This window comes from Clupea harengus, chromosome 1 (assembly GCF_900700415.2).
Source record: "Clupea harengus chromosome 1, Ch_v2.0.2, whole genome shotgun sequence".
Classification (NCBI taxonomy): Eukaryota; Metazoa; Chordata; class Actinopteri; order Clupeiformes; family Clupeidae; genus Clupea; species Clupea harengus.
Window position 1 is genome coordinate 13671635 of NC_045152.1, and position 26335 is coordinate 13697969.

Genomic DNA, 26335 nt, shown 5'->3' on the forward strand with positions numbered 1-26335 from the left:
AAAACAAAAAAAAGTGTGATCGTTTTTAGCTGAGAAGGCTCTGATGTTTGGCTTTGATCTCACGGCCTCAGGTTTGCCTCGGACGAAAGACAAACACAAACAAAGCACCGGAGGGGTTAAAGAAGGCAAAGAGAGAGAGAAAGTGCAAAACAATCTTCAGTCAATTAGTAGGGCTCTTTTGGCAGACACACCAGGAACACACACACACACACACACACCAGGAACACACAAACTCTCTCTCTCACACACACACACACACACACATTGATCCAGATGTAATTAGCAGTGTTTGTTTTGGGTATCCTTGTGAGCTAATGAGCTTGTTGAATGTCTGAGCCGGCCGGCGGTGTAGAGAACTGATACTGTGGAGAGAGAGCTCTAAAGTCAGTCAATGATCCACCGCAGCCAGCACAGAGCACAGATAGAGAGATAGAGAGCCAGGACAGAGGAGAGATAGAGAGAGAGAGAGGAGGGAAAGGAGACAGAGGGAAAAAAGAGTGAAAGGTTTCACACACTCCTCTCTCATCTCTCTTCTTCCTGATTTCTCTTAGTGCATTTCATCTCTCTTTCCTCTCACCTCTCTCTCTCTTTCCTTCTCCCACTCTCTCTCTCTCTCTCTCCTTCTCCCACTCTCTCTCCCTCTCTCTCTCTCTCTTTCCTTCTCCCACTCTCCCTCTCTCACCCTCTCTCTCTCTCTCCCTCTCTCCCTCTCTGGGTCTGAGGGCCAGTGTGACTGGGTGATTGTGCCAGTGTGGAGGTCTGAGAACACAGGCCCACACACACACACACACACACACACACACACACACACACACACACACACACACACACACAGGCCCACTGGCCTAGGGCCCCACTCTGAGCTTCAGCACTCTACAGCGTGAATGTAAAGTAGCCCAAACCACTGGAGCACGGCCAGGTTGCATTTTAAGTGTCCTAATTGTGCCTTCTCCCTCTCTCCCTCTCTCTCTCTCTCTCTCTCTCTCTCTCTCTCTCTCTCCCCCTCTCTCTACCTCTTTCTCTCTCTCTCTCTCTCTCTCTTTCACTTTCACTCTTTCTTTCTTTGGCTGACACCCCCATTCAGCTGAGCCCCCCGTCCTTCTCTCTCCCTCTCCCTCTCTCTCTCTCTCTCTCTCTCTCTCTCTCTCCCTCTCTCCCTCCCATGTGTTGACCCAAGAGTACCAAAGGATCCCCAGTATGTATATTTACCCCAAAGAGTGGCTTGTCATTCCCAGATTGTGCTGGACTCCACCTCTCCACCTCTCCTCCCTCCTCCCTCCTTCCACCCCACCTTTATATAAGACTACATTTGAACGAGGGAGCCATCACAGACAGAAAGAGAGAGAGAGAAGGAGAGAGTGACGGTATCTAAGAGTCAGTGATGATAAGAACTGTGAAGTTCCGACAGGTTTGAAAAACAATGAAGTTTAAAGTCCTCTCCTATTACTGCCTGCTGGGCTGTATAATTCTGGGTGAGTATTGGCCCCTGCTTTGGCTATGATATATAAACACACACACACACACACACACACACACACACACGCACAGACACACTGCTTCACAGTGAGACAGAACTGGCTTGCTCTGAGCCTTGCTGTGTGATTGAGTGTGTGTGTGTTGGACCTTGTACGTGTGATAGTTTATCTGAGCTGGTCATTCAATAGCAGTTGTGTAAAAGGGTTAGTAAAAGTCTGTGTCAAAGTAAGTCAGATCACATTGGTCTGTGAGTGCAGTGGTCTGTATTCGCATGGTGATAAAGTATGCGGTGGGGTGTGTGTGTGTGTGTGTGTGTGTGTGTGTGTGTGTGTGTGTGTGTGTGTGTGTGTGTGTGTGTGTGTGTGTGTGTGTGTGTGTGTGTGTGTGTGTTTGCTTGGGGTGTACCACTGTCATTTGTACCACATTGCAGCTCCGATTCACCCTAGTTTGGATGTGCATAAATACATGTGAGTGTTAATGATAAGCTGAACCAAAAATACTCCAACTCCTTTTATGATCTGCTTCTCTGAATAGTGCATGTTGAACCCTAGGGTGAGAGACTGGAGACGCTGTTAATGAGGAGCCTTACCTTACCCTTTCCACGCACGCGAAGTTTGAAACTGATATAGTCTGGGTGAAAGGGAATTATTTTGAGTGTAAGTTTTACTCACAGGACATCAATTTGAGTTCAGAAGCATTTTGGTTTGGTTTGTGAGCGTGAGCGTGGGCTGGTTAGAGTGAAGGTTCATTTTGATGGGCTTTACTGATTGATTGGCGTGTGGTTTATTGATTGATTGCCGTGGGGTTTATTCATTCAGACGCAGTATGGGCTTTACTGATTGATTGCCGTGGGGTTTATTCATTCAGACGCAACAAGGTGGCGCATCTCTTGCTCTTGCGGTGTGGAATGTTGTAGCATTGGATAAAACCTGAGACCTTAAACATGCTGTCATTTGGTCCCAACTTACATTATGTGTTTTTATTACAATGGATTTACTTAAATCGGTTATGATAATACTGATAATAATTATTGTTTTTATCGTTATTGTCGTTATTGTGTCATTGTTATTACATATTTTTGTGTTATTATTATTATAACTGATTTAAGTAAGTCCATTGTAATAAATACACTTTATTAGTAGTAGTAGTGGTATTGTTGTTGTTTATTATGATTATTATGATTATTATTATTATTATTATTATTATTATTAACACCAAATATTTGTAGGATGACACTGGAATGGAGACGTATCCTTAACCCTAAAGACTTACACAGTGCAAACGAACATTTCATCTAAGTTTGTGCTTCAATCTTTCCAATGGTTGTGACGAGATTTTGACCAACTGCTTTTTGATTCATTCATTAGTTTCTTATAAAGAAAAGCTATGATCAATCAGTCAATCAATCAATCAATCTTAACCTGAAATGGAATTGCTAGCTTGGCTGCTTATCTGGGAGTATCAATCCATCAGTCCCTTTCACTCTCTCCAACCAATCCCTCTCTTTCCGTTGGTACCTTTCACTCGTTTGATCCCATCCGTCCACACACACACACACACATCCGTCCTCCTCTCGCCCCACTCTTTGAAGGAACGCTCCTCGACAAACACTTGACACAACACCTCCAGGGCACAACTCTCTGGAGAGGTCTACAGGCCTGGCCACACACACACACACACACACACACACACACACACACACACACACACACACACACACACACTCACACACACACACACACACACACACACATACACACACACACACACACACACACACACACAACTCTCTGGAGAGCTCTACAGGGCTGGCTGGCAAACAAATATTTATTGTCCTGGTTGCTGATTAAGACAATCAAAGCCTTTCTGATGGCCCTCAGGTAGGCTCCAATAGTACACTCACCCTCTGGCCAGTGAAGGGTCCACCTGGGGGGGGGGGTTGACCCAGGAACTCAAACGCACTTTCTGGAAATGTCCACATTTCCTTTAGTGTTGATGGATGCATTTAGGATGTTATTACATCATAATTGCCCAAGTTGTTTTAAAAAAAGGTTATTTTATGTGTGTGTGTGTGCGTGTGTGTGTGTGTGTGTGTGTGTGTGTGTGTGTGTGTGTTTGTGTGTGTGTGTCTGTGCCTTTGTGCATGAGTTTGTCAACAAGGTATGAGTTTTTGGTAATGCACCCTTGTTTGACAGCTGCACTCTTTCTTGACAGCGTGTCATAGACAGGGTGCTCTGTAAACCTGTGTGTATGTATGTGTGTGTGTGTGTGTGTGTGTGTGTGTGTGTGTGTGTGTGTGTGTGTGTGTGTGTGTGTGTGTGTGTCTAAACCGTGTTCTCTGTGATCTCTGTGCTGGTATTAGACCATAATAAGATGTAGTGAAATGGGACACTAGTCAGCCAGCCAGACCTCCCTGATGCTTGTTGTTCATCGCTCTGACTGTATCCCACATCAGGACGTCTTCACTCTGGGTTATAAAGGGTTATAAAGGGTTATTAAGCTTAATGTTATAAAGGGTTATTAAGCTTAAGGTTATAAAGGGTTATTAAGCTTAAGGTTATAAAGGGTTATTAAGGGTTATTAAGCTTAAGGTTATAAAGGGTTATTAAGGGTTATTAAGCTTAAGGTTATAAAGGGTTATTAAGATGGTCATAAGAGACAGCATAAGAGACAGCACTGCCCTTTCCTCCACACAAGCAGTGTGCTACAAACTTAACACACTGAGATGAATCATGAATCACGAACAAAAGCAGTGTGCTGCTAACTTTACACACTGAAATGAATCATGAATCACGAACACAAGCACTTTACACACTGAGATGAATCATGAATCACAAACACAAGCACTTTACACACTGAGATGAATCATGAATCACGAACACAAGCACTTTACACACTGAGATGAATCATGAATCACGAACACAAGCACTTTACACACTGAGATGAATCATGAATCACAAACGCAAGCAGTGTGCTACTGACCATCAGAGTTCCCAAAGATGGTAAATGGACTGCATTTATATATACTGCTTTTCTACTAAATGTGTGTCAAAGGAGGAGTCTGTAGTGGTGTGTGTTGTAAGAATGATTGTGTGTTTGTAGCCGCTCAGTATGGGAGTGTGTGTGTCTGTGACTCAAAGCGCTTTAGACATGAATGCCTAGCAATGCCTAGAATGAACTAGCAACCTTACCACACCACACATACACACACACACACACACACACACACACACACACTCCCAGGGAATGCTCTGTTGCAACATATATGGCTTTTTTTCCGATAACTGTGGCACTCCTCATCCCCAACATCATTCCCACATCCAGGTCAGAGTCCTGACGGTTCCTGCTTTCTGAGCACGGACGGTTCCTGCACATGTAGCAATGCGTGTTGTAGATGTAGTTCTGTAGGGTCCTGGTTCCTGAAAGCGGGGCTGTATGTAGTAATGCATGTTGTAGATGTAGTCCTGTAGGTTCCTGGTTCCTCAAAGCGGGGCTGTATGTAGTAATGTGTAGGTAGCGCTTTATAATAAGGTGTGTTGATAAACCATGTACAAGATATTACCAAATGGTAAATTATATATTTACAAGCCCTTACAAGACATTAGAGAACAGTAGTAGATTCATCACAAACAGTTTGTGTGCAGTGATGTGCGTTATAGTTGCAGTTTGTGTGCAGTGATGTGCGTTATAGTTACAGTTCTGATGGTTCCTGGGCTAGTAATTCAGACCCCCCCCCCCCCCCCTCTTCTTTCTCTTCTGATGTCGTACATGTGCACCCTCTGATTCTAGATCAGGACCAGTGCAGCGAGCTATTCTCAAATCATGTCAGTCCAAAATCAGCGGAGTAGATGCCGATATTATATATCTGTGGATGCTCATGTTGCGCTGAATAAGGCTTAGTGATAATGTCATAATTATATTGTACTTATTGTGGTGTGTCTGAGAATCTGTGCATCAAAACAGGGCGAACAGAAGTCTTGATTTTCAATGGTAATTGCATAGATTAAATGACACAAAGAAGATGAACATCATATTTTGTGGATTGGTGTTCTTTCAATCATTGTGTTAGGATGAAGTTGCCATTTAAAAGAATGTTCTATCTCTTTCTCCCTTTTTCCAGTCGTCTCCGAGGAGGTTCTGACAGGCCCGAGTTCCTCCGTGGACCTGCCCTGTTCTAAAACTTGGCCTGAAGGGATTGAGTCGGACCTGCTGAAGGTCACGTGGCTCCATAACCACTCTGTCGTGGCCTCTAATGTGGGGAACCACACAGAACCGGGCTACTCTCTAAATGCCTCACTCATTCTCAACGGATCCTTCCCTCTGACAGTGCGCAATGCCAGCTTTGGCCAGCAGGGGGTATATGAGTGCTACGTCCGCTACAACGACACTCAGGTTCACTTCAGTAATGTCACGTTACTCATCATGGGTAAGGACAAGCGCTGCCTATACTCAGTCAGTTACAGCTTTTCATGTATTAATGAATTCATTCATTCATTCATTCATTTATTCATTCACTTGTTCATTTATTCATTAACTCACTCAATTCGTCTTAGTCTTTCACGTGTGTCAACCTCCATGGGATGATGGAAGGTTCTGTGAAGGTTCTCCAAGGTTCTGTGGGGTGTTAAGGTTCTGTGATGATTTAGCATCATCTCAGAATCAGAGACGGCTAACTTTCTCTCTCTCTCTCTCCCCCTCTCTCTCCATGTCTCTCTCTCTCTCTCTTCCCCTCCTCCTCCTCTCCTCCAGTACCTCCCTCTCTCTCCGTCCTGTCCTCTGTCCTGGTCCTGGGGAGGGAAAGCATTCTTCAGTGTGAGGCCACAGGTTTCAACCCCCCTCAAATATCCTTCCTGTGGACACACCGGGGACAGGAAGTGACATCATCCACCGCCACTACCACCGTGACCCCCACCCCAGGAGGACTCTACAGGGCAGTCAGTGGCCTGCCCGTCACCCTTACCCCTCCGGTCAACCCAAACGTGACCTTTGGGTGTGAGGTCACACACGTAGCCCTTAAGAGGAGACTCGTGAGAGAGTTTAAGCCTCGTCCTGTCTGTGAGTCGCTGTAAACCTTCACTATTTAGTTTTTTCTTCCTAAACATTTTTCCTCTGCCGTCTCTCTCCTTTCCTGTTATGGACACATGATGCAGTTATGCCAAAACATACCATGACAGTCACTCAGTTACTATGGTTACTATGTGCATCATGCTTGTCTTCCTTCCTTGCATCTTCCAAATTAGTTCAGAAATTTGAAAGTTGAATTGGTTCAGTGCTTCTCTACCCAAGGTATTTTAACCTTTTCCTTGGCCTTTTTTAACCTTTATTTATTTATTTATTTTTTATTTTATCCCACCACCACTTCAGAGGACAACTTTATTTTTAATAAAGCAAAAAAAAATACAATATACAATATAATCAAGGATTTACATTATCTTCATATTTACATGTTGTCCTAGCACCACATTTAAAGTGTAACATTGAACACATGAGACGCGACAAGGTGACAGATGGACAATAGGTAAGACGGAGAGGCAGACAAACAGGCAGGTTGACAGGGAGTGAGACGGGACGAAGACAGAACAGACAAGACAGGACTGTACAGTTAAACACAGGGATGTATTCTTAGTTATTGAATAGAATGGTAACATGGTATGCTTGGGTGTTGGTGTGCTTGAGTGTTGCTAGTGTGTGCCTATGTGTGGAATGGTAATGTGTGGACCTTTTTTAACCTTTAGCCATGGTGTCATGTCCTAGTCTTTAGCTCATGTGGGTGTGTTCAGTGTCGTAGATAAGGACCCGGAGACATTCCGCCACGGACAGGTCAGAGCGGAACTAGACATGGTTGGGTTATTAACAATCAGAGCAAGTAGCAGTAGTTGTGGTTGTCTGGCATGATGCCGTGTGTGTGTGTGTGTGTGTGTGTGTGTGTGTGTGTGTGTGTGTGTGTGTGGGTGTGTGTGTGTGTGTGTGTGTGTGGGTGTGTGTGTGTGTGTGTAGTAGTACAGAAGTAATGTTAGTAGGACAACTGTGTGTTGCTTTATTTTTAACACAGCAATGCACTGAGTTGTGTGTGTGTGTGTGTGTGTGTTTTGTGTGTGTGTGTGTGTTTGTTTGTTTTCTCGTTGCTTGACTCACCATTGAGGTGGCTTTGCCTCCGACTATCAGAGTTGGCATCTTTGCCAGCTGATAACACAAGGGACACATAGACTTTGAGTGTGTTACTTATTGATTTGATCACACCGTTCCCGTTTGTGTTATTTTATGGTAATTTTATGATGCAGAACCTCTTAAGGTCATATGCTGAGTAATGTGCTGCAGAGTTCTCCACGGCAAACAAAAACACACCAATCAGAACTTCATCCCTCTTCTCTTCCTCCAATCAGAACTTCATCCCTCTTCTCTTCCTCCAATCAGAACTTCATCCCTCTTTTCTTCCTCCAATCAGAACTTCATCCCTCTTCTCTTCCTCCAATCAGAACTTCATCCCTCTTTTCTTCCTCCAATCAGAACTTCATCCCTCTTCTCTTCCTCCAATCAGAACTTCATCCCTCTTCTCTTCCTCCAATCAGAACTTCATCCCTCTTCTCTTCCTTCAATCAGAACTGCATCTCTCTTCTCTTCCTCCAATCAGAACTTCATCCCTCTTCTTCTCCTTCAATTAGAACTTCATCTCTCTTCTCTTCATCCAATCAGAACTTCATCTCTCTTCTCTTCCTCCAATCAGAACCTCCCTCTGTCTCCTTCATCTCGGTGTTGTCCTCTCGACTCTCCCTTTGTTCCATTTTTTTCTCCCTCGCTCTTGCTCTTCCTCTCTCACTCTTCCTCTCTCACTCGTCCTCTCTCTCTATTTCTCTCTCTTTATCCTCTGGTAAAGATCTCCCTGAAGTGTCCGTCTCCACGGTTCCGACATCTAAGCGTGCAAGTCCCCTCACCCTCAGCTGTGACATCACCGGGTTCTCCCCTCAGAACGTATCGGTTCTGTGGATCCAGAACGGCTCGGCTCTGCCAGTTCCCCCTCCCACACAGCTGAACCTGGACAGCACGTACCGGACCCGTCGGTTCTACACGCTCACAGAAGAGCAGCGGAACCAGGGAGGAGAGGTCCACTGTGTGGTGAACCAGCCCCACATCACGGAACCGGTCTCCGGTTCCGTTAACCTCACTGCAGCTGACCCACAGGGTTAGTCAACTCCACATAATCCTGCTCTCATTTACACACAGCCGGTTAGTCAACTCCACATAATCCTGCTCTCATTCACACACAGTCAGCTCCACATAATCCTGCTCTCATTCACACACAGCCGGTTAGTCAACTCCACATAATCCTGCTCTCATTCACACACAGCCGGTTAGTCAACTCCACATCATCCTGCTGTCATTCACACACAGCCGATAAGTCAACTCCACATAATCCTGCTCTCATTCACACACAGCCAGTTTAGAGGGGTTTCTTTTGTTATTTATTAATATACTATTCTTTATTATTATTATTGATTCGTTATTATAATTATTTAAGAGTTTAAATCAACCATACACAATCAATGCTCTCATTCAAACACAGCCTGTTTAGAAGGGTTTCTTTATTATTATTATTATTATTATTATTATTTATTCTTTATTTTAATTATTTAAGAGTTAAAGTGCTCTGAAGTGCTGCCATTTATGATCCGATGAGTAAGACAATGTGATTGGCAGACTTAGTCAAAGTGCCCACGGTGCCCACGGCAGTGGCGTAACGTAGTAACGACGGGCCCAGGTGCAAGATATTATTACGGGCCCCCCTAGTGAACGCAAAAAAAAAAAAACCTAGCCTTCCCTACTTCAGCAACCGCGTCTAAAAAAAACGCTAATCAAAGGTGTTTGTATACCGTAAAAAATGTTAGAAAGCAATAATAATAGCGACCACTATTTACCCAACTTGTAGTCTAGTAATCCTGCCCTACCATAATGTATGTAGGCTATAACTTGTCTTGGAATGTATATCTATCACAATAGCCGTAGGTTACCTGTTGCATGGTTGCTGACACACCACTGAGGGCAGAAGCAGCGATGCTAATCCCGGCTGAACTGCTGCACTGCTGACTCCGTGGGCTGGCGACTCGGCTACGGGCCCCCACACCCCACGGGCCTAGGTGCAGCCGCACCTGCTGCACCCCCTATAGCAGGGGTACTCAATAGGCGGACCGCGGTCCGGATCCGGACCCAGACGCAATCAAATTTGGACCGAAGCCTAAATCAAAATTCTAATTTAATCATGATCAAGCGAGGTTTCATTGGTGCGTGATTTCGCGCTATATATTTTTTTCCTACTCGATGTGGTTTCTATCTTCCGTGTCCAATCCAGAGGTCCAATCAGGAGCTGTAATATAACAACATCACTATGACAACTCACTCACTTACTCAATGTTGGCCGCGAGCTCTGTGGGTCACGCAGGTTGTGTGTGTCAATGGCAACTGTCGGTAGGAAAACTGTATGATCAGGGAAAGTGTATTAAAACCGGATGTCGTCACTTTAAGCCGGTCTCTGGTTGGATAAAGCTTTTCAGCAGAAATGGACAAGGACCTTTACTTTTTAGTTGAGAAGTTGTGTCGATCGCCTGGCATGCAAACGATCGGTTTTCTTTAAATTATTATTATTTTAGTGAAGTTATACGGCTTATGTGAATAAAGCTATCTACACAACTTTTTATATGTCTACATTGACTCGTTTAGTTGTTCATGTGGTACACGTAGGTCTTAACTGAAGCTAACGCTTAGACCAACAATCCATTGGAACACATAGTAGCTAGCTAGCCTCGCTGCTAATAAGTCTAACGTTAGCATGCTGATATGAATAGACCCATTATAGTCAGGTGGCTTAATGCTCAATTGACTTGTTAACCGAACTTTTACGAAGTCATACAACTAAACACACAAGTGACTTGTTAACCGAACTTTTACGAAGCTATATGACCAAACACAAAGCTAGCACTGTTAATTCCGCTATAGCTAGCCAGGTCAATTAGCTCGCCTAAGATACTGCAATTTAAGCTAACCAATTACCTCATTTCCCCCAAAACCCATCGATTACATGTGTTTGTGATGTGTAACATATATCCTTAATCAGTCATTCAAGTTATTAACGTTTATTTACCGCTAGCGATTACACGACACAAGGGTAATTCAATCGCTATTAATGTTGAACTTGAACTTCAACAACGTCACACAATATTAAAAGTCAGGCATCGGCATGGTTCCTACAGAATAAATCAAAGGTCCTTGTCCATTTCTGCTGAAAAGCTTTATCCAACCAGAGACCGGCTTAAAGTGACGACATCCGGTTTTAATACACTTTCCCTGATCATACAGTTTTCCTACCGACAGCAACAATGCCGGCAAATAGATATGTGAACGGTATTTTTTTCTCAGCGAACGAAAATCATGGCGTGCTTTAAACCCGACAAAAAGAGAAAAGTTGATTCCAAAAATCGCGAATTTAAGACAGACTGGACTGACAAGTATGCATTTGTGCTGCCTGTGGGGAGCACAAAACCGATGTGTTTAATCTGTAACGAGACGGTTGCCCTTGTCAAAAGTGGTAACGTGAAACGTCACTATGAAACAAAGCATGCACACTTCGAACAAAAATACCCGCAGAACTCTGAGGTAAGGGGCAGAAAAATAAACCATCTGCAATCATACCAAGCAACATGCAGTGTAATAGTTAGATCAGCCACACAACAAGAGCGTGCATACCTCAACATATATCAGAATCAGAATCAGAATCAGAATCATGTTTATTGGCCAAGTACATTTTCATATACAAGGAATTTTTTCTGGGTTTAGTTGCTCTCAATGTACTTAAACTGAAAATATGCAGTATAACACAACAGTTTAGGATAGAGATACTGTTGTGAGTCTGCCTTTTCAACCATGAATATGGTGAAAAACAAATAAAGGAGCACACCCAATGAACACTTACATCAGTGCCTCCACCTGGCCATCACACCTTTTATGCCCAAGTTTAAACCACAAAAAAGTGTCACCTTTCACACAAATAAGGCCAGACCACATAACCGTTTGTGCATACGGTAGTTTGAACGTTTTTGTTGGAGTTATGTTTTTGGATTTTGACCGTCACTGTTCCGGACCCTGGACTGAATGGAAATTTGGCGAGTGGACCTTTTGAGTTTCTAATTGAGTACCCCTGCCCTATAGTTACGCCCCTGGCCCACGGTGTGTGTGGCACTACATCCCAACAACACTTAGTCAAAGTGCCCACGGTGCCCACGGTGTGTGTGGCACTACATACCAACAACAGACAACTGATGTCACCCACCGGAAATCAAATGTCAACACGAAGCTTCAGGCAAATAGATCAATCTACAAGGGAATGTTAATTGTCAATACCTCAGTGATGATGCAATCACATCATTCTCTATCATTCTCTGTGTTTTCTTTGTGTTTGTCCCTGATAGCATCTCTATTGTACCCACACACACAACCCCTTCACTCTTCACTCTCTCCATCTGTTTCACAGTGCAGGAGCAGATCTTGACCAAGTCTGCTAAGGCTTCAGTGGCCATGATGATCATCTCTCTCACTCTTGTGTTCCTGATGTGCTTTGGATTCTCCTGGAGAAGGAGAGATGGTGAGTGGTGTTCTCTCTCTCTCACACACACACACACACACACACACACACACACACACACACACACACACACACACACTTTCAAGCCCTGGCCACATACACAATGTTAAATGCATGCACCATATATAATCATGTGGGCAAAGACTTCTCATTCTCATTACTGTACTTTTGGGCTCATCCCTCTCTCCCTCTCTTTCTCCTTCTCTCTCTCTCTCCCTCTTTCTCTCACTCACTCTCCATCTCTCTCTCTCTCTTTCCCTCCTCTCTCTCTCTGTCTCTGTCATCCAACCTCACTCTCCTCTGCCCCTCTCTACCCCCCTCTCCAGAGAAGGTCAAGTCTCTGAATGTGTCCGGTATAATTCTGCCCCCGCGGGTGGTGGTGGGGCAGAAGGGCAGGATAACCGTGAGCATCGAGGGCAGGAGAGCCGACAGGGTCCAGGCAGCCTGGTTCCTCAACGACCTTCCCATCGTAGACACTACCTGCACAGGTAAGCCTGTAACGTCACACACACTACCTGCACAGGTCAGCTCATAACGTCACAGACACTACCTGCACAGGTTAGAAACATCCGCCAGGGATATACCCTGTAAATGTGAAAAATAACCACCACATAGTACCACACAGAAATAACCACACCAAAAAGCACCTATACTGGCAAGAAACAACCATTCTAGATCCTACCTGCTCGGTGAGTCCGTCACGTCACAGACTCTACCTGCACAGGTGAGAAACAACCAGTACAGGTAGCTCCTGTGCAGGTGAGGAGGAACCATCACAGGTAACACCCATCAGTGTGTGTGTGTGTGTGTGTGTGTGTGTGTGTGTGTGTGTGTGTGTGTGTGTGTGTGTGTGCCTACCGTAAGCCCTCACTGTCACCCACCCTGCCTGCCTGCCTGCCTACACAAGTGAAGAGACAACTTTCTCTCCCTCTGTTTGGGCCGCCAGCTTATCTCAGTTAACTCCATTCACACTACTGGTCTGAAATGGAAGACATGTTACTAGGGCCCTTCACAAAATATATAAAACATATAAAATATGTTAAATGTTCGATGGCATTTTTTACTGGCCACTTTCTGAGAAACATATAAGCCTCATGCACTCCCATAGCTTCATGCTACTCATGCACGCCCCCTGGTGTCTCTGTGCTGTACTGCCTTTATGTCACAGAGCAGTTCTGTCAATGTGAAGTGGGATCATCGAGGAGGTCATCTTCCTTGGAACAATCTTCTCCATTTTGTTTTTCCCCTTTCCCGTGTTCTTCCGTCAACTTTGTTCTGTGAACACACACACACAGACGCACACACACACACACACACACACACACACACACACACACACACACACACACACCACACACACACACACACACACACACACACACACATACACACACTTCTCACCCTCCTCCCGTTTACAACACTTTTCCATTTTGTGTAGTGTTGATTTATTTTTGAACCTTTTTTAAGCTGTTGTCTCCCTTTCTCTCCTGTCTCTCCTGTCTCCCTCCTCCCCTGTCTCTCCTGTCTCTCCTGTATCCCTCCTCCCTGTCTCTCCTGTCTCCCTCCTCCCTGTCTCCCTCCTCCCTGTCTCTCTTGTCTCTCCTGTCTCCCTCCTCCCTGTCTCTCCTGTCTCCAGGCCCCCATCACTCAGGCCGTGCGTCCCGGGTGTCTGTGTCATCACATCCATACAGTGAGTCCAGCTTTTTATAGCCCTCGCCTTCTTTTTGCTTTTCTTTCTCTGCACTCATCCCTCTCCTTCTCTACCTGGTTTCATCTCTTTCTCCCTCTCTCTCCCTCTCTCTCTCCTCTCCCTCTCTCTCTCTCTTCCTCAATACCTCTCTCTTCCTCAATACCTCTCCTTCTCTCTCTCCCTCCCTCTCTCTCCCTCCCTCTCTCTCTCTCTCTCTCTTCCTCAATACCTCTCTCTCCCTCCCTCTCTCTCCCTCTCTCTCTAAAAAGCTAACTCCCTGTCTCTCCTGTCTCCCAGGCGCCCATCATTTAGGCCGGGTGTCTGTGTCATCACCTCCATACAGTGAGTTCAGCTTTTTATAGCTCTCGCTTTCTTTTTCTCTCCCCTTCGCTCCCTGCTTTCATCTCTCTCTCTTCTCTCTCTCTTCACCCTCTCTCCCTCTCTCTCTCTCCCTCTATCTCTTCCTCAATACCTCTCCCTCTCTCTTTTAACTCTCTCTCTTCCTCAATACCTCTCTCTCTCCCTCCCTCTCTCTCTCTCTCCCTCAATACATCTCTATTTCCCTCCATAATTTTCCCTTTCTCTTTCTCTTTCTCATTCTCCCTCCCTCTCTCCATCTCTCTTTCTCACTCTCTCCGCTCCCTTCCCCAGGTGGTCGTATGTCTCGTATCTCTGTGACCTCCATGTCAGAGAAGGGTCCCCTGTTGCCCCTAACTGCCCCAGGGTACTACAAGCTCCACACCCAACAGCCCCTGCACTCATCCTCCGCGGACAAGCAGCTCCTGTCCTCTGTCACCTTCATTCCCAACCTGACCCTCCACAAGGGGGCAGTGTTCAAGTGCCAGGTCTCCTACAAGGGCAAAGACAAGGTGGTTGAGGAGAAGGTGTCTGACAAATTTACAGTGCTGGGTACTTGTCACAGTTTTTATCTATTTTTATTAAATATATTATATTTATTTACTCAGATAGCTCCTTTTATTCAGATTTCCTAAATGATTCTTTCTAAAAATGTCTTTCATGCTAAAAGCATTTGCTCAGATCAACCCTAAGTAGCAGAGGAAGGTTGTGTCCTGTGTCCTCTCATTAGGTCTGCTCTGAGTCCTGTTTTAACCACTGATGACAGTGAGGATGCAGTGAAATTCATTTCAAGGACAAAACTCTCTTATAGCTCATCTGCATCATGTCTTTAAGGAGATGTAATGGTTCTACACACTCTGATTTGCTCTCGCTTATTTGAAAGAAGTGCTAAACTTTCATCCTTTCTTCCTTGTGTCTCTGTCTCAGCCACTCCTGAGGTGTCTGAGATCAAGCTGTCTGACTCCAGTGGGGATGCAGGTAGGCTCCTGCACATCACTCTCCATCTCCATAGCAACAGAGACAAGTCAAAACTCTCCATCTTTTCCCACATTTTATACAAAGTTCTAATTCGTTGCTAAGTGATGTGAAGTAGTCATTTATGTACAACGGAAAAAAACACCCCTATTGGTTGGGGACTTGACTCATAAACTCTTCTTCTTGTAAGGCGAATATATTTCAGATCTAAAACACTAATAACATGAATTTCGTTTTTCATTGGATACAATTTCATGAAATAATTTACAAGGGCGGCAGGGGAACAGGCCTGTGATATATCCAATGACAACTTAACCAGTTTTACTAGCCTGAAACAGTGGCGTGTGGAAGTGATTTAAATGTCTACTACGACTAAAAGGTCTGTTTACGTGCCTGCAAAACTACAAAAACAAAAGAGGAAAACTGCTGTAGTTGCCAACCGTGGGCTTTTGATGTGACGATGTGACATTTTTAGAGCTTAAAGATTTAAATGTACCTACCTTCATCGGTAGGCTTGGAGATGTCCTGATGATTTGGCATGATGTGCCCATACTGGCTTTGTTTCCCGTGGTAAACACCATGGTGGGGTCTCAAAAGTAGTAAACAAACAAACAAAACTGGGCTCTCCTTCGGGATTTCGTTGTGGCTTCACTTTTAAAACAATAGACGATCCAGTTTTTTTTTTTAGCTCAGTGGTGATCCCCGCCTGAGCCTTCATCCCCCTTCATCACTCTTCATCACTCTTCTGTTCTCTCCGGTTCCGTGCTGCAGACACCACCATGCTGACAGTGCAGGCCTCCCGGTTCCACCCTGACGTCATCACGTTCCGCTGGTTCTGCGAAGGCGGCGAGCTGAGCCCGGTTGCTTTGGCCCCGGCTCTGGCGGCGCCCCGACCCGACGGCGAGGGCTTCTTCTCGGCCATGAGCCAGTGCCGACTCCCCCGCGCTGAGCTGGAGAGGGGCGGGACCAAGGTGTGGGTCACTGTGCACCACATCGCCCTTAAACAGCCAATCACACGCAAGACCACAGGTGAGGAGAGGAAGGGGGAGAAGGGGGAGGGGGGAGAGAAATATTTAGGAACCTACCCTATAATTCACAACAAAATAACATGATAATAAGACAGGTTGTTCAGTCTTCAATTTTCCAAAAGTGTCAGAATATATGAAAATGCAAAAAATACGTAACAAATACGTGACAAAACTGAAAGGAGGAGACAGGACAAAGAAACTGCCAAAAAGACACTGATGGACATTTATTTATTTTATTTTTTTGTTTAGACTATGCTTGTGTGTTTCTATTTGGTGTGCATTTAGAAATAGCATTGAGTCCCAGGGTTACTGAAGGTTGTTGAGAGGGAGGAAGGGGGCACTGGAGGTGATTTTATGACTTCCTGTTTCTCAGGGTTCATAAAGAAACCCAGTGTCTCAGAAATCACCTCAGCGAGTCACAACGCAGCTCTCACATTCAGCTGTGAGGTCACCGGATTCTACCCCCCCGACGTGTCCGTCACCTGGCTGCAACTGCGGACGGTAGAGCGGAGAAAGGACGCAGAGCGAGGGAGCGAGGAAGATGAGGATGATGATGATGATGATGAAGAGAGAGTGGAGATTACAGAGGGGACACAGCTCTGGGGGCCTTTGCTCACAGACCCCGCAACGTTCCGGGCCACGGCCGTGCTGGAGGAGCCGGGGTCAGGGGTCAAGGGGGTGGAGCCTGCAGAGGGGGTGATGTGTAGAGTGGACCACTGCTCCCTACAGGCGCCCGTGGAGAGAGTGTGGCGGAGAGCTCACATCGGTAAACACAAATAACACACACTCTCTGTGCTCACATCGATAAACACAAATAACACACACTCTCTGTGCTCATATCGATAAACACAAACAACACACACTCTCTGTGCTCACATCGATAAACACAAATAACACACACTCTGTGCTCATATCGGTAAACACAAATAACACACACTCTCTGTGCTCACATCGGTAAACACAAATAACACACAACTCTCTGAGCTCACATCGGTTAACACAAATAACACTCTCTGTTTGTGTTCAAACTAAGTACATGAACACACCACCACAAACTGAATTTTTTTTCTTTCCTCTCTGTCTCTATCTTACCAAACTCTCCCCTCTCTCTGACTTCTCTCTCTCTCTCTCTCCCCCCTCTCCCTCAGTCCCTCCCTCCATCCCTCCGTCTCTCTCCGTGCGTTGGACGGGGGACGGCGTTGGCGTGTTCTCTCTGCTGCTGCGTGGTGGCAGTGCGGACACTACACTCCTGTGGGCAGCAGGGGGCGCCACCATGTCTCTGCTGAGCTCCGAAGAGAGCAAGGCCACGGGCGCTGAGGGTCACAGGGAAATGACTAGCACCTGCGCTGTCTTACGGTTGTCTGGGCAACCAAGTCAGGGGAGCGGGACGAACGTCCACAGTCACACTAACGGACACACACACAGTAAGCAGCACACTCACACTCACTGTCATTTCATCTTTGCATGTGCTGTTCGCTGGAAGGTACCTTAGCTTTCAACAGGAGGGTGCTATAAAAATCAACTTATTAGTAGCAGTGGAAATAATTCCAGTATTATTAGTAGCATTAGTGTCAACATGTCATTTTGGCTTTGTGTGACTGGCAAATGCCAGACAGCGGTTTTTAACCACCCAATTGCTTGGTTTAAATGAGTAAATGATTTAAGTTGTAAACACAATTAAAGAGTTTTTTAACTGAGTGTTGGCCAAGAGTTAGTCTATGAGGCTGTAAGGCCGGTCGTGAGGAACGGCCAGCGCTGGTGTTCTGTGAGGTCTGGGGGATGAGTTCTGACGTTGGGCCTCTCCACAGAGCCAAAGCCAGCCATGCTGGAGTGTGAGGCTGAAGTGGCCTTCATCGACGAGGAGGAGGAGGATGATGGTGTGAGGAGGACTCAGAGGGCGCCTGCGGAGAAGAGGAGTGATGGACAGAGAGAAAAGAAGGAGGAGAGCACGGACGAGAAGAGTGAACAGACAGAGACGGAGATGGGATTGGATCCTGCCTACATCAACAGAGTGAGGCTGGGGGAAGGAGAGGGAGGAGGGGAGAGAGAACCACTACGAGTCAGTGTGGAGATCACACACCCCGCCCTCAGTACGCCAGTGTACCGCATATGGACAGGTAACACACCCACACACACACACACACACACACACACACACACACACACACACACACACACACACCCCGCCCTCAGCACGCCAGTGTACCGCATATGGACAAATAACACACACATACACACACGCACGCACGCACACACGCACACACACACACACACACACACACACACACATACACACACACACACACACACCCCGCCCTCAGCACGCCAGTGTACCGCATATGGACAGGTAACACACACACACACACACACACACACACACACACACACCCACCCTCAGCATGTCAGAGTACCGCATATGGACAGGTAACAGACACACACATACACACACACTGCCTTCCACACACCGGTGTAAAACACATGGACAAGTAACACGCACACACAGACACATACATACACCCATGCATGAATGGCTTTATAGTCAGAATGGGTTTCCCTGTTTCTCATTCTGTTCTAATTGTGTGTTTCGGTTGTACTGTACTCAACAGAGGCCAAGACTGATGCGCGCCTTTGATTGCTCTGGTGCAGAAGACTTCCCCCCAGCTGCCTCACCCAACGCAGTCCATAACATCTCACTGATATAGAGGCTCTTAAACTTTCATATCTCATCTCAACGTTTCCTGTCATATATATATATATATTGTATTGTGTATAACGCCTGTCTATTTAAAAGGAAGTAAGTTCTTTAACTTTTGTAACTAATGCAACTCTGTACTGTTCATTTATACGAAAGGATATTTTGTTAAAAAGTTATTGTGATTGTGTGTATGCTTGAGTCTGTGCGAATTAAAGTTGATTTAACAACCTGCAAAAAATACCCACCCTTCTGTATAAATAAACAATAAGCCATTGTATGGCTTCCGCTGCAGCTTATGAAAACCTGCCTGCGATTCTTCTATGCGTGTGAACTTTTGCCTTCCTCGGCTCGACGCCGCAGACTAAATTGGCTTGTCTTTTTCACCCAACCGCACTCCAACAGCCACACGCAGTTCCATTCAGCTCGCGATTAGCATATTTGTGATATTACATTTTCCATGACAAGTAACGTTTGCATTTGTTAGCTTTCTTGTTTATAACTAAATCACAAGATTGCAACTTTTTCCGACTCTCGGCCACTCCATCCAGTATCAAGGAGGAGGCTACCCTAGCGAACAGTCAAATAACAAAAATATGAGAAGTTTATGCGAACATAACGAACAAGTTGGAAAGCAACTGCAATTCGCGATTAGACCATTTTGAAAAGTGAAAAACGAGAAGACGCCAACACAGGTGGGTTAATGTTAATATACAGCTTTCAATGTACAGATTTCAACACAAGTAGGCTAATGTGAATATACAGCTTTCAGTGCACATATTTCAACAGCAGCTGTAGTCCATAAGTATCTCAGTAAATTGTATTAGACATGAACATGACACACGTCATGCAGCTTTTTTCGTTGGTTACGTTTTAGAGTAAACATTGCCGCGGTGAACCGCATTTGACTGTTCCTCTTAAACACCGGACATATTAACATGAGGAACTAGACGAAGTATCAGCTGCAGTGACACTGACACAATGATATGACTGCACTCGTAATTCTTAGCAGGCAGGAATCAGACCGACTAGATAGGTGGCCTAACGTTCCCTGTGGCTGCAGTAAACTCGTAGCCTAATTTCTAGTAGATGTCAGCGTGGATATGTAACATTTTCGAACACTTTTAAAACATCTAAGAGAACTGAGAAGACAGCTATGGACCAAGATGACAGTCTCTTTCCCCGTGTTACAAGAACTTTTTGGGCAGCGTGGGTGAGTAAGCTGTATTTTTTGTTCATTAGTATGAATACAGAGGAGGACAGTTTTTTCTTAATGTCTGAGATTGTTATCATCTGTACATTCATGTTACAGTATTTCTGCACAATAAACAAACTGCCAAGTATAGATCTGTTTAGGTTATTTTGTTCTAAGGCAAGGCTGTTATCAGTCATTAAATCATATGGTTTCTGCAGATTGACATGTTCCATTATTTATGTACAATATATTCACAAACTGCTAAGTATATGTAAGTTGTTTTGATATAAGGCAGGAGTGTCACATCATCAAATCTTTTCTTCTGCTCCTATTATTGAGGCATTGTGTTTCTTTGTTTGAGTTTAATCAAGCTTATCTGCGTCAGTATTTTTATGAGCTCAGGTTTAAAGTGACTTCTCCGTCTCACTTCTCTCTTCACTCACACCATCTCCATTACTCACACCCAGGCCTACATCACGACCTCTGTGGTCAGATTTCTGAGAACAGAAGCTGACGCAGAAAGCCCCAATAGCCTCCCTGGTCACGAAGATGATGTTGCCGTAGAGACAGTCAGCCAGAAGTGTGAGGAAGAGCATCCTGAGCGGGGAACGACAGAGACTGAGATAGCTGTGGGGTCACCCATGCTCACAGAGGTGCGCAGCCACGTACCCACAGTCAAGTGGCAGAAGCAGGAGGGTGCCACTGGTTGTCATGACGAGGAAACAAATGTTTACAGCGTGCATTACTCCAAAACTAGTGACGCAGAGAGAGGTCTGGAGGGTGAGGAACCGGAACAAGTGAGTTTTCATAAGCAAGATGATCGTAAGCAAGACATTGCTGCTGAGAGTGGGGAACACGAGAAGAAGCACATCCAGCATGCCACCGGAAGTGAGGATCGTCACAGAGAGACCCTGGACATCACCTTGAGCCCAACAGAGCATGCCACTGGAAGTGACAGCAAGCTTGGCACACTGATGGAAAAGGTGGATGAAACATTGAGAACCAAGGCCAAAGGTTTAGTGATGAGTGGCGACTCTGCGGCGGGGGATTCTAGGATTGAGGGAGGAAGTGAGCTCCGTGACTCTGAGGGAGTGCACAGTGTTGTCAGAGGCCGGGAAGACTCACAGGAGGAGGAGATGATGATGATGATGATGATGGAGCAGAAATTAGATTCTGGGGATGATGCAGGAGCACCTCAGACCATTGGCACCCATACAGAAGAAGACGCAGTAGTGTTCAATGTCACCCTCACTGAGCTAAGCGCACCACTGTCAAACGCCAGCCCTACCCACCAGGAAGTGGCAGTGACTGATGCCACCCTTAAAGACCAAGACAAACCACTGCCCATCGCCACCTTCACAGACCACGAAGAGGAAATACACACATTAAGCCGTGGACAGGAGGAGGTGGCAGTGACGTCATCGGTTGAATGTGTAGATGAGGTGGTAAAAACACAGGAAGTGGATGGTGAAAACTATGCAGAGGTATCTGTGGCCAACTTCACCTCTCTAGATCAAGTAGACAGCGTACACAATAGCCTGAGGGAAGATCAGGAGCTGATTTCGCCTCAATCTGTTGAACAACCAATGACTGTATGGTATTACAAAGAGGTGGAAGAAGATGCAGAGGCATCTGAAAATGAAGAGTGTGAAGGTGGGCTACAAGAGGAAGCAGAGAGATCAGGAGGCCAAAGGACTGAGGTTCCTGCTGATGATAAACATCTATGTGAAACATCAGAGGAGGCTGGGAAGGAATTAGCTGATGAAGATAATCAAAGAGATCTAGAGGAACTAGGGTTAGAAGGCCAGGTCACTGAAGATGATGACCAAAAAGCAGGGGACCAGGATGAGGAGGAGATGATAGAACAGGAATTAGTTTGTGCAAATGACCAAAATAGACTTGAAGTAGAGCCACTACAAGGCCAAATCAAAGAAGAAGATGACACGGAAGAAACTATTCCTGCCAAACATATGTGTGAAGAACAGGAAGAGAACAGCTCTGAGGAAGAGGAAGACTATGGAGATGGAGAGAAGGAAGAGAGCACATGGAGAGACGACGCAGCAGTAATGCTACAGGATTCTCCACTGGCAGCAGAACCAGTCATTGTGACAGACACGACTCTAGCCATTTCAGAGATGTGTGAAGAGGACCTGCTGATGGTTGGACAGTACACACAGGAAATGAGCGCAAATGCACAGGAAACCATGGATGGCGCAAGTGAGGTTACTAATATTGCCATTGACCACAGCGTGGAGGAACAGAGACCACGGAAAGCAGAACCATTTAGCGAGGAGGCGGAGGAGGAACACAAAGATGAGTTTGAAGACTTGAGACCTGCAGAGGAATCAGAAGATGAGGGGGTCTCCATTAAACCCGATGACACGGAGGTCCAGGAAGCACACGGAGGATGGGATTCCAAGTCAAACTCTGAAGAAGAAGGCGACAATGATTTCAATGAAGACTTCACATCCTCGATCACAGAGGCCAGTGATGCATTACTGTACCATGCAGAGATACCAGAGTTGGAGTCTATGGAGGCAGGGACAGAGGCCTCACTGCTGAGGGAGGATGCAGACGCAACAACCACAGAGGAAGAGTATATTGAGGCAGGGACAGACGCTTTACTCCAGATGGAGGATGCAGACACAACAACCACAGAAGAAGTTATTAGCGTAGCCAGCAAACCCGAAGACTCAGAGTTAGACATGCTAAGGGAATCACAGATGGAATCTCTGGAATCCGGAATAGCTGCAGGATCAGGTCACACTGAACATGATCACACACCTGACATCCTCCGTAATAATCGTGACGGCATCATGGCTGACCCTGGGTTTGTGAAGGAGACCTCTGGAATGGTCATGCCACGTGATGCACCTGAAGACATAACTCCAGAAAATTCAGATTCAGAAAGGGAACACAATCTTTCAGAGACGTCTGAGTCTATGCCAGAGTCTGAATCAAAACACAGACTGCAGGAGGAAGCAGAGCACAAGATGAAGAGGCAATTATCTAATCAATCAAATTCATCAGATGAAGGCAGGGAATTGGAGATCAAGGGATTGACCACCACAATATTCACAGATGAAAAGCAAAGGATGGAGTCCGAAAGTAAACTATATGGTGATGTGGTGATGGGTTCAGAACGTGTCGATGTGTCGATGGACAATAGTAAATTAATAAGTGGTAATATGGATTCTGAGGCTAAATGTATTGAGGTAACAGAGGAACAAATAAAAGAACCGGAGAAAGACATGGTGGAGGCCAGCGGAACCACAGCCCCAGAGACCGGGATGGAGATTGACCCGCAACCACAGCCCGACTCAGAGAACACAGCGCCGATGTCTCAGGAGGATGTGGAAGGGGAGGATGACAAATTATTAAAGCAAACAGAAGGTTCCAGTGCTTTATCGGAGAAGACAGACCCTAATAAAGGCGCACCACAAAAAGAAGGGAATGGGACTGAAAGCACTTTAGTAAAGGGGATCGCAGGGATGGAGTCGGAGTCGGACTTTCACTCTTCAGAGACTAATGCCGTGTCAGACGGATCACTGCGCCTGGGACAGGAGGTGATCAAAGGAGAAGAAGCAACATCTGAGGCCCCTCAGAGACAAGCAGACACCAACACACTGTGGTCAGACCAACAGATCCTTACACCAGAGGCAGACACCAACACACCGTGGTCAGACCAACAGATCCTTACACCAGAGGCAGATACCAACACACTGTGGTCAGACCAACACATCCTTACACCAGAGGCAGACACCAACACACTGTGGTCAGACCAACAGATCCTTACACCAGAGGCAGACACCAACACACCGTGGTCAGACCAACAGATCCTTACACCAGAGGCAGATACCAACACACTGTTGTCAGACCAACACATCCTTACACCAGAGGCAGACACCAACACACTGTGGTCAGACCAACAGATCCTTACACCAGAGGCAGATACCAACACACTGTGGTCAGACCAACAGATCCTTCCACCAGAGGCAGACACAGGAGAACCCCCAGAGCTGTCTGAGTGCTCCATGGAACAAAAAGCACTGAAGGAGTCAGTTGTGGAGCCACAAGCTCCACAGAGCATTAACCCAGAGTCTGAGAGCGAATGTGATGAGAAGATACTTGAAGGCACCGGCAAGACTGAATCCGGGGGGTTGTGTGAAACGGGATCCATCAGTAGTGATGAGGACGAACAGCACAGAGAGAATGCTGCAAAAATGAACTTGATATGGGAACCGGCAGAAAATAAAAGTGAAGTACTGGAAGACAAGGTAGAAAATGAATCTGAATCAGTGATGGAGATCGTAACAGACATGACTGGAGAAATAGAGTTTGAAACAGCGCAAGAGGGAAGAGCTCGGATGCCAGTAGCAGAACAGGATCATATGGAGGACGACATACAAGAGGCTTTACCAGAAGAAGAAGACATGGCAGAATTAAATGGTAAACCAGATGTTCAACACATGGCAACCATGAAGGCAGAGAGCGAAGAAACAACCAAACTGGATGGGAGGTCAGTGTTGAAAAGAAAATTTGAAAATGTCACAACAGAGGAAGAGGCACTCGCAGATGAGCCAGACCACACACAGCCTCTGGAGGAATTATCAGCAGGGGACTTCAGACTGCAGGTAAATACTATTTCACTCTCTTTTTGGTTCAATTCTGTAGTCATATTTGTTATATTTATAGCTTTACAGTTGTACATTTTGTTGATTTCATTGTCATGTTTGGATAAATTGTGTGTTTGACCATTGTTTATCTCCTCTTTTCCTACATCCAGGTGTCCTCTTTGGACTTCTCAGTCCAGAAGTCTCGCATAGCGGTGAAAAACCCCCTGGTCCGACCTCCCAAAGACCCGCGCACCCTCCTGAATCTGCCCTCTCTGGAACCCACGCCCAGAGCGGCAGAGGCCCCCCCAGGCCACCCCGGCAAAAAGGTTCCCATGTTCGGAGTCCCACTGGGAGGTCTCGGGGTAATGGGGGTCAAACTGCCCGGTGAGTAAAAGAGAAAAGGAAAAAAAACACACACATTGCAAAACACATTTACAAAGAAAAAAACACACATTTAAACAGGAAAAAAAAGGAATGTTCACTTGGCTTGTCCCTATAGAAGAATTTTTCAAGGTTCCATTTGGTGAATGTTTTTTAGATGACTTTGATGATTCACATGATTGTGTTACTGTTCCTACCAGGACTAGGAGCTGGGTTTCCTGTGTTGAGAAAAACAAATCAAGAGGCAAAAGAAGAAAAGAAGTCAGAAGGCTCCCCAGCACTGGTGCTTAACACTCTGTCTTCACACTGTATGTATATCTGCCTTGTGTTCAGTGTCTTAAAGCTCAGTGTCAATGCTGCTGTTCCTCTCTCTTAGCAGACATCTGAAACAGAACAGAGGCGGACAGAGGATGCAGCCGAAGAGGTTCAGACACAGAGCAAACCCAAGTGGACGCCGCCAAAGCATGCCGTAGGGTACTGAAACACAGCACTGCTGGTTTTTGGTAGTTTCCAGATATCTTATTCAGTGTGCATCACTGTAATGGAGGCTAGTGGGAGCAGAGCTGTGTGTAAACCTCATTTCTTGGTGCTGATGTGCAGACAGAAGGACCTCTTTCTAACATGCCTGCCTGCAGCTGAAGGTTTTAGGCTAGTGGTAGGCTACTGTGCTTCTCACAATGCAGGTTGCACAAACATTGTTTTTCTTTTAATAGGTCATTTAATCTGTTTTGCTTTACAGGCTCGACTGCACACATTGTGAGACAAAGATGAACTGAAATCACTGAAAAACATGCAGATATGCTACTTGCCTTCGCAAGAGATACTGTAAAGACCTGCCAGCCTGTTTATAAAATCTGTCTGTTTGTTTGTAGGATGGGGAACCCTTTCATGATGGCTGAGCTGAAGGGCAAACTTAAGAAGACTCCCAAAGAATAAGAGGATGACCAATGGCTGGAACTAATTACACTGAAGTTTAACTTAATGTCAGGTTGTTGCTGAGTGGTTTTCACTCGGGCAATCTATTGGTCATCATCAGTTATATACTGATAAGCTGTGTATTGTTTTCATGAGTGATTTCATGGCTTTTAATTCCAATGAATCATATATACATTATAAGTGCTAAATGGTTGCAAATTGGTGGAATCCATGATTATACATATTCAACTATGAACTGAACTTTATAAGCTGGGAAGAACTGTAAAGCGAACTTTAAATAAATAATGTGAAATAAAATAAAAATGTCCCCTTGACTTATGTATTTTACTACTCATAAACTTTAGCTGCTCATAATATAC

At 45.5% G+C, this 26335-nt stretch overlaps 2 protein-coding genes across 3 annotated transcripts; both read left to right on the forward strand.

Annotated features, from left to right (window-relative positions):
* Nucleotides 1-1119: 1119 nt before the first annotated feature.
* si:ch211-180a12.2 lies at nt 1120-19153 on the forward strand. 2 transcript variants are annotated; one of them, XM_031564841.2, is made up of 15 exons: nt 1120-1472; nt 5597-5902; nt 6226-6531; nt 8351-8656; nt 11996-12106; nt 12433-12594; nt 13743-13796; nt 14094-14138; nt 14448-14705; nt 15081-15131; nt 15900-16157; nt 16530-16922; nt 17305-17580; nt 17965-18273; nt 18763-19153. In XM_031564841.2, the coding sequence occupies exons 1-15, from the start codon at nt 1421-1423 to the stop codon at nt 18786-18788; spliced, it is 2913 nt and encodes a 970-aa protein (XP_031420701.2). In that variant the 5' UTR covers nt 1120-1420; the 3' UTR covers nt 18789-19153. The 2 variants fall into 2 exon arrangements, with proteins under 2 accessions (XP_031420701.2, XP_042563571.1); XM_042707637.1 differs by lacking the exon at nt 14094-14138.
* Nucleotides 19154-19549: 396 nt separating this feature from the next.
* Nucleotides 19550-26273, forward strand: si:ch211-136m16.8 (titin homolog). Its single transcript, XM_031568066.2, has 6 exons — nt 19550-20061; nt 20511-24677; nt 24830-25043; nt 25241-25323; nt 25417-25514; nt 25913-26273. The coding sequence occupies exons 1-6, from the start codon at nt 20005-20007 to the stop codon at nt 25974-25976; spliced, it is 4683 nt and encodes a 1560-aa protein (XP_031423926.1). The 5' UTR covers nt 19550-20004; the 3' UTR covers nt 25977-26273.
* The last annotated feature ends 62 nt before the right edge of the window (nt 26274-26335 follow it).

Coding starts and splice junctions, on each gene's coding strand:
- si:ch211-180a12.2 (XM_031564841.2), top strand. CDS start 1,421: ATGAAGTTTAAAGTCCTCTCCTATTACTGCCTGCTGGGCTGTATAATT. Junction 1,473..5,596: donor GCTGGGCTGTATAATTCTGG/GTGAGTATTGGC, acceptor CCCTTTTTCCAG/TCGTCTCCGAGGAGGTTCTG. Junction 12,107..12,432: donor CTCCTGGAGAAGGAGAGATG/GTGAGTGGTGTT, acceptor CCCCCTCTCCAG/AGAAGGTCAAGTCTCTGAAT.
- si:ch211-136m16.8 (XM_031568066.2), top strand. CDS start 20,005: ATGGACCAAGATGACAGTCTCTTTCCCCGTGTTACAAGAACTTTTTGG. Junction 24,678..24,829: donor CAGGGGACTTCAGACTGCAG/GTAAATACTATT, acceptor TCCTACATCCAG/GTGTCCTCTTTGGACTTCTC. Junction 25,324..25,416: donor CAGAAGGCTCCCCAGCACTG/GTGCTTAACACT, acceptor CCTCTCTCTTAG/CAGACATCTGAAACAGAACA.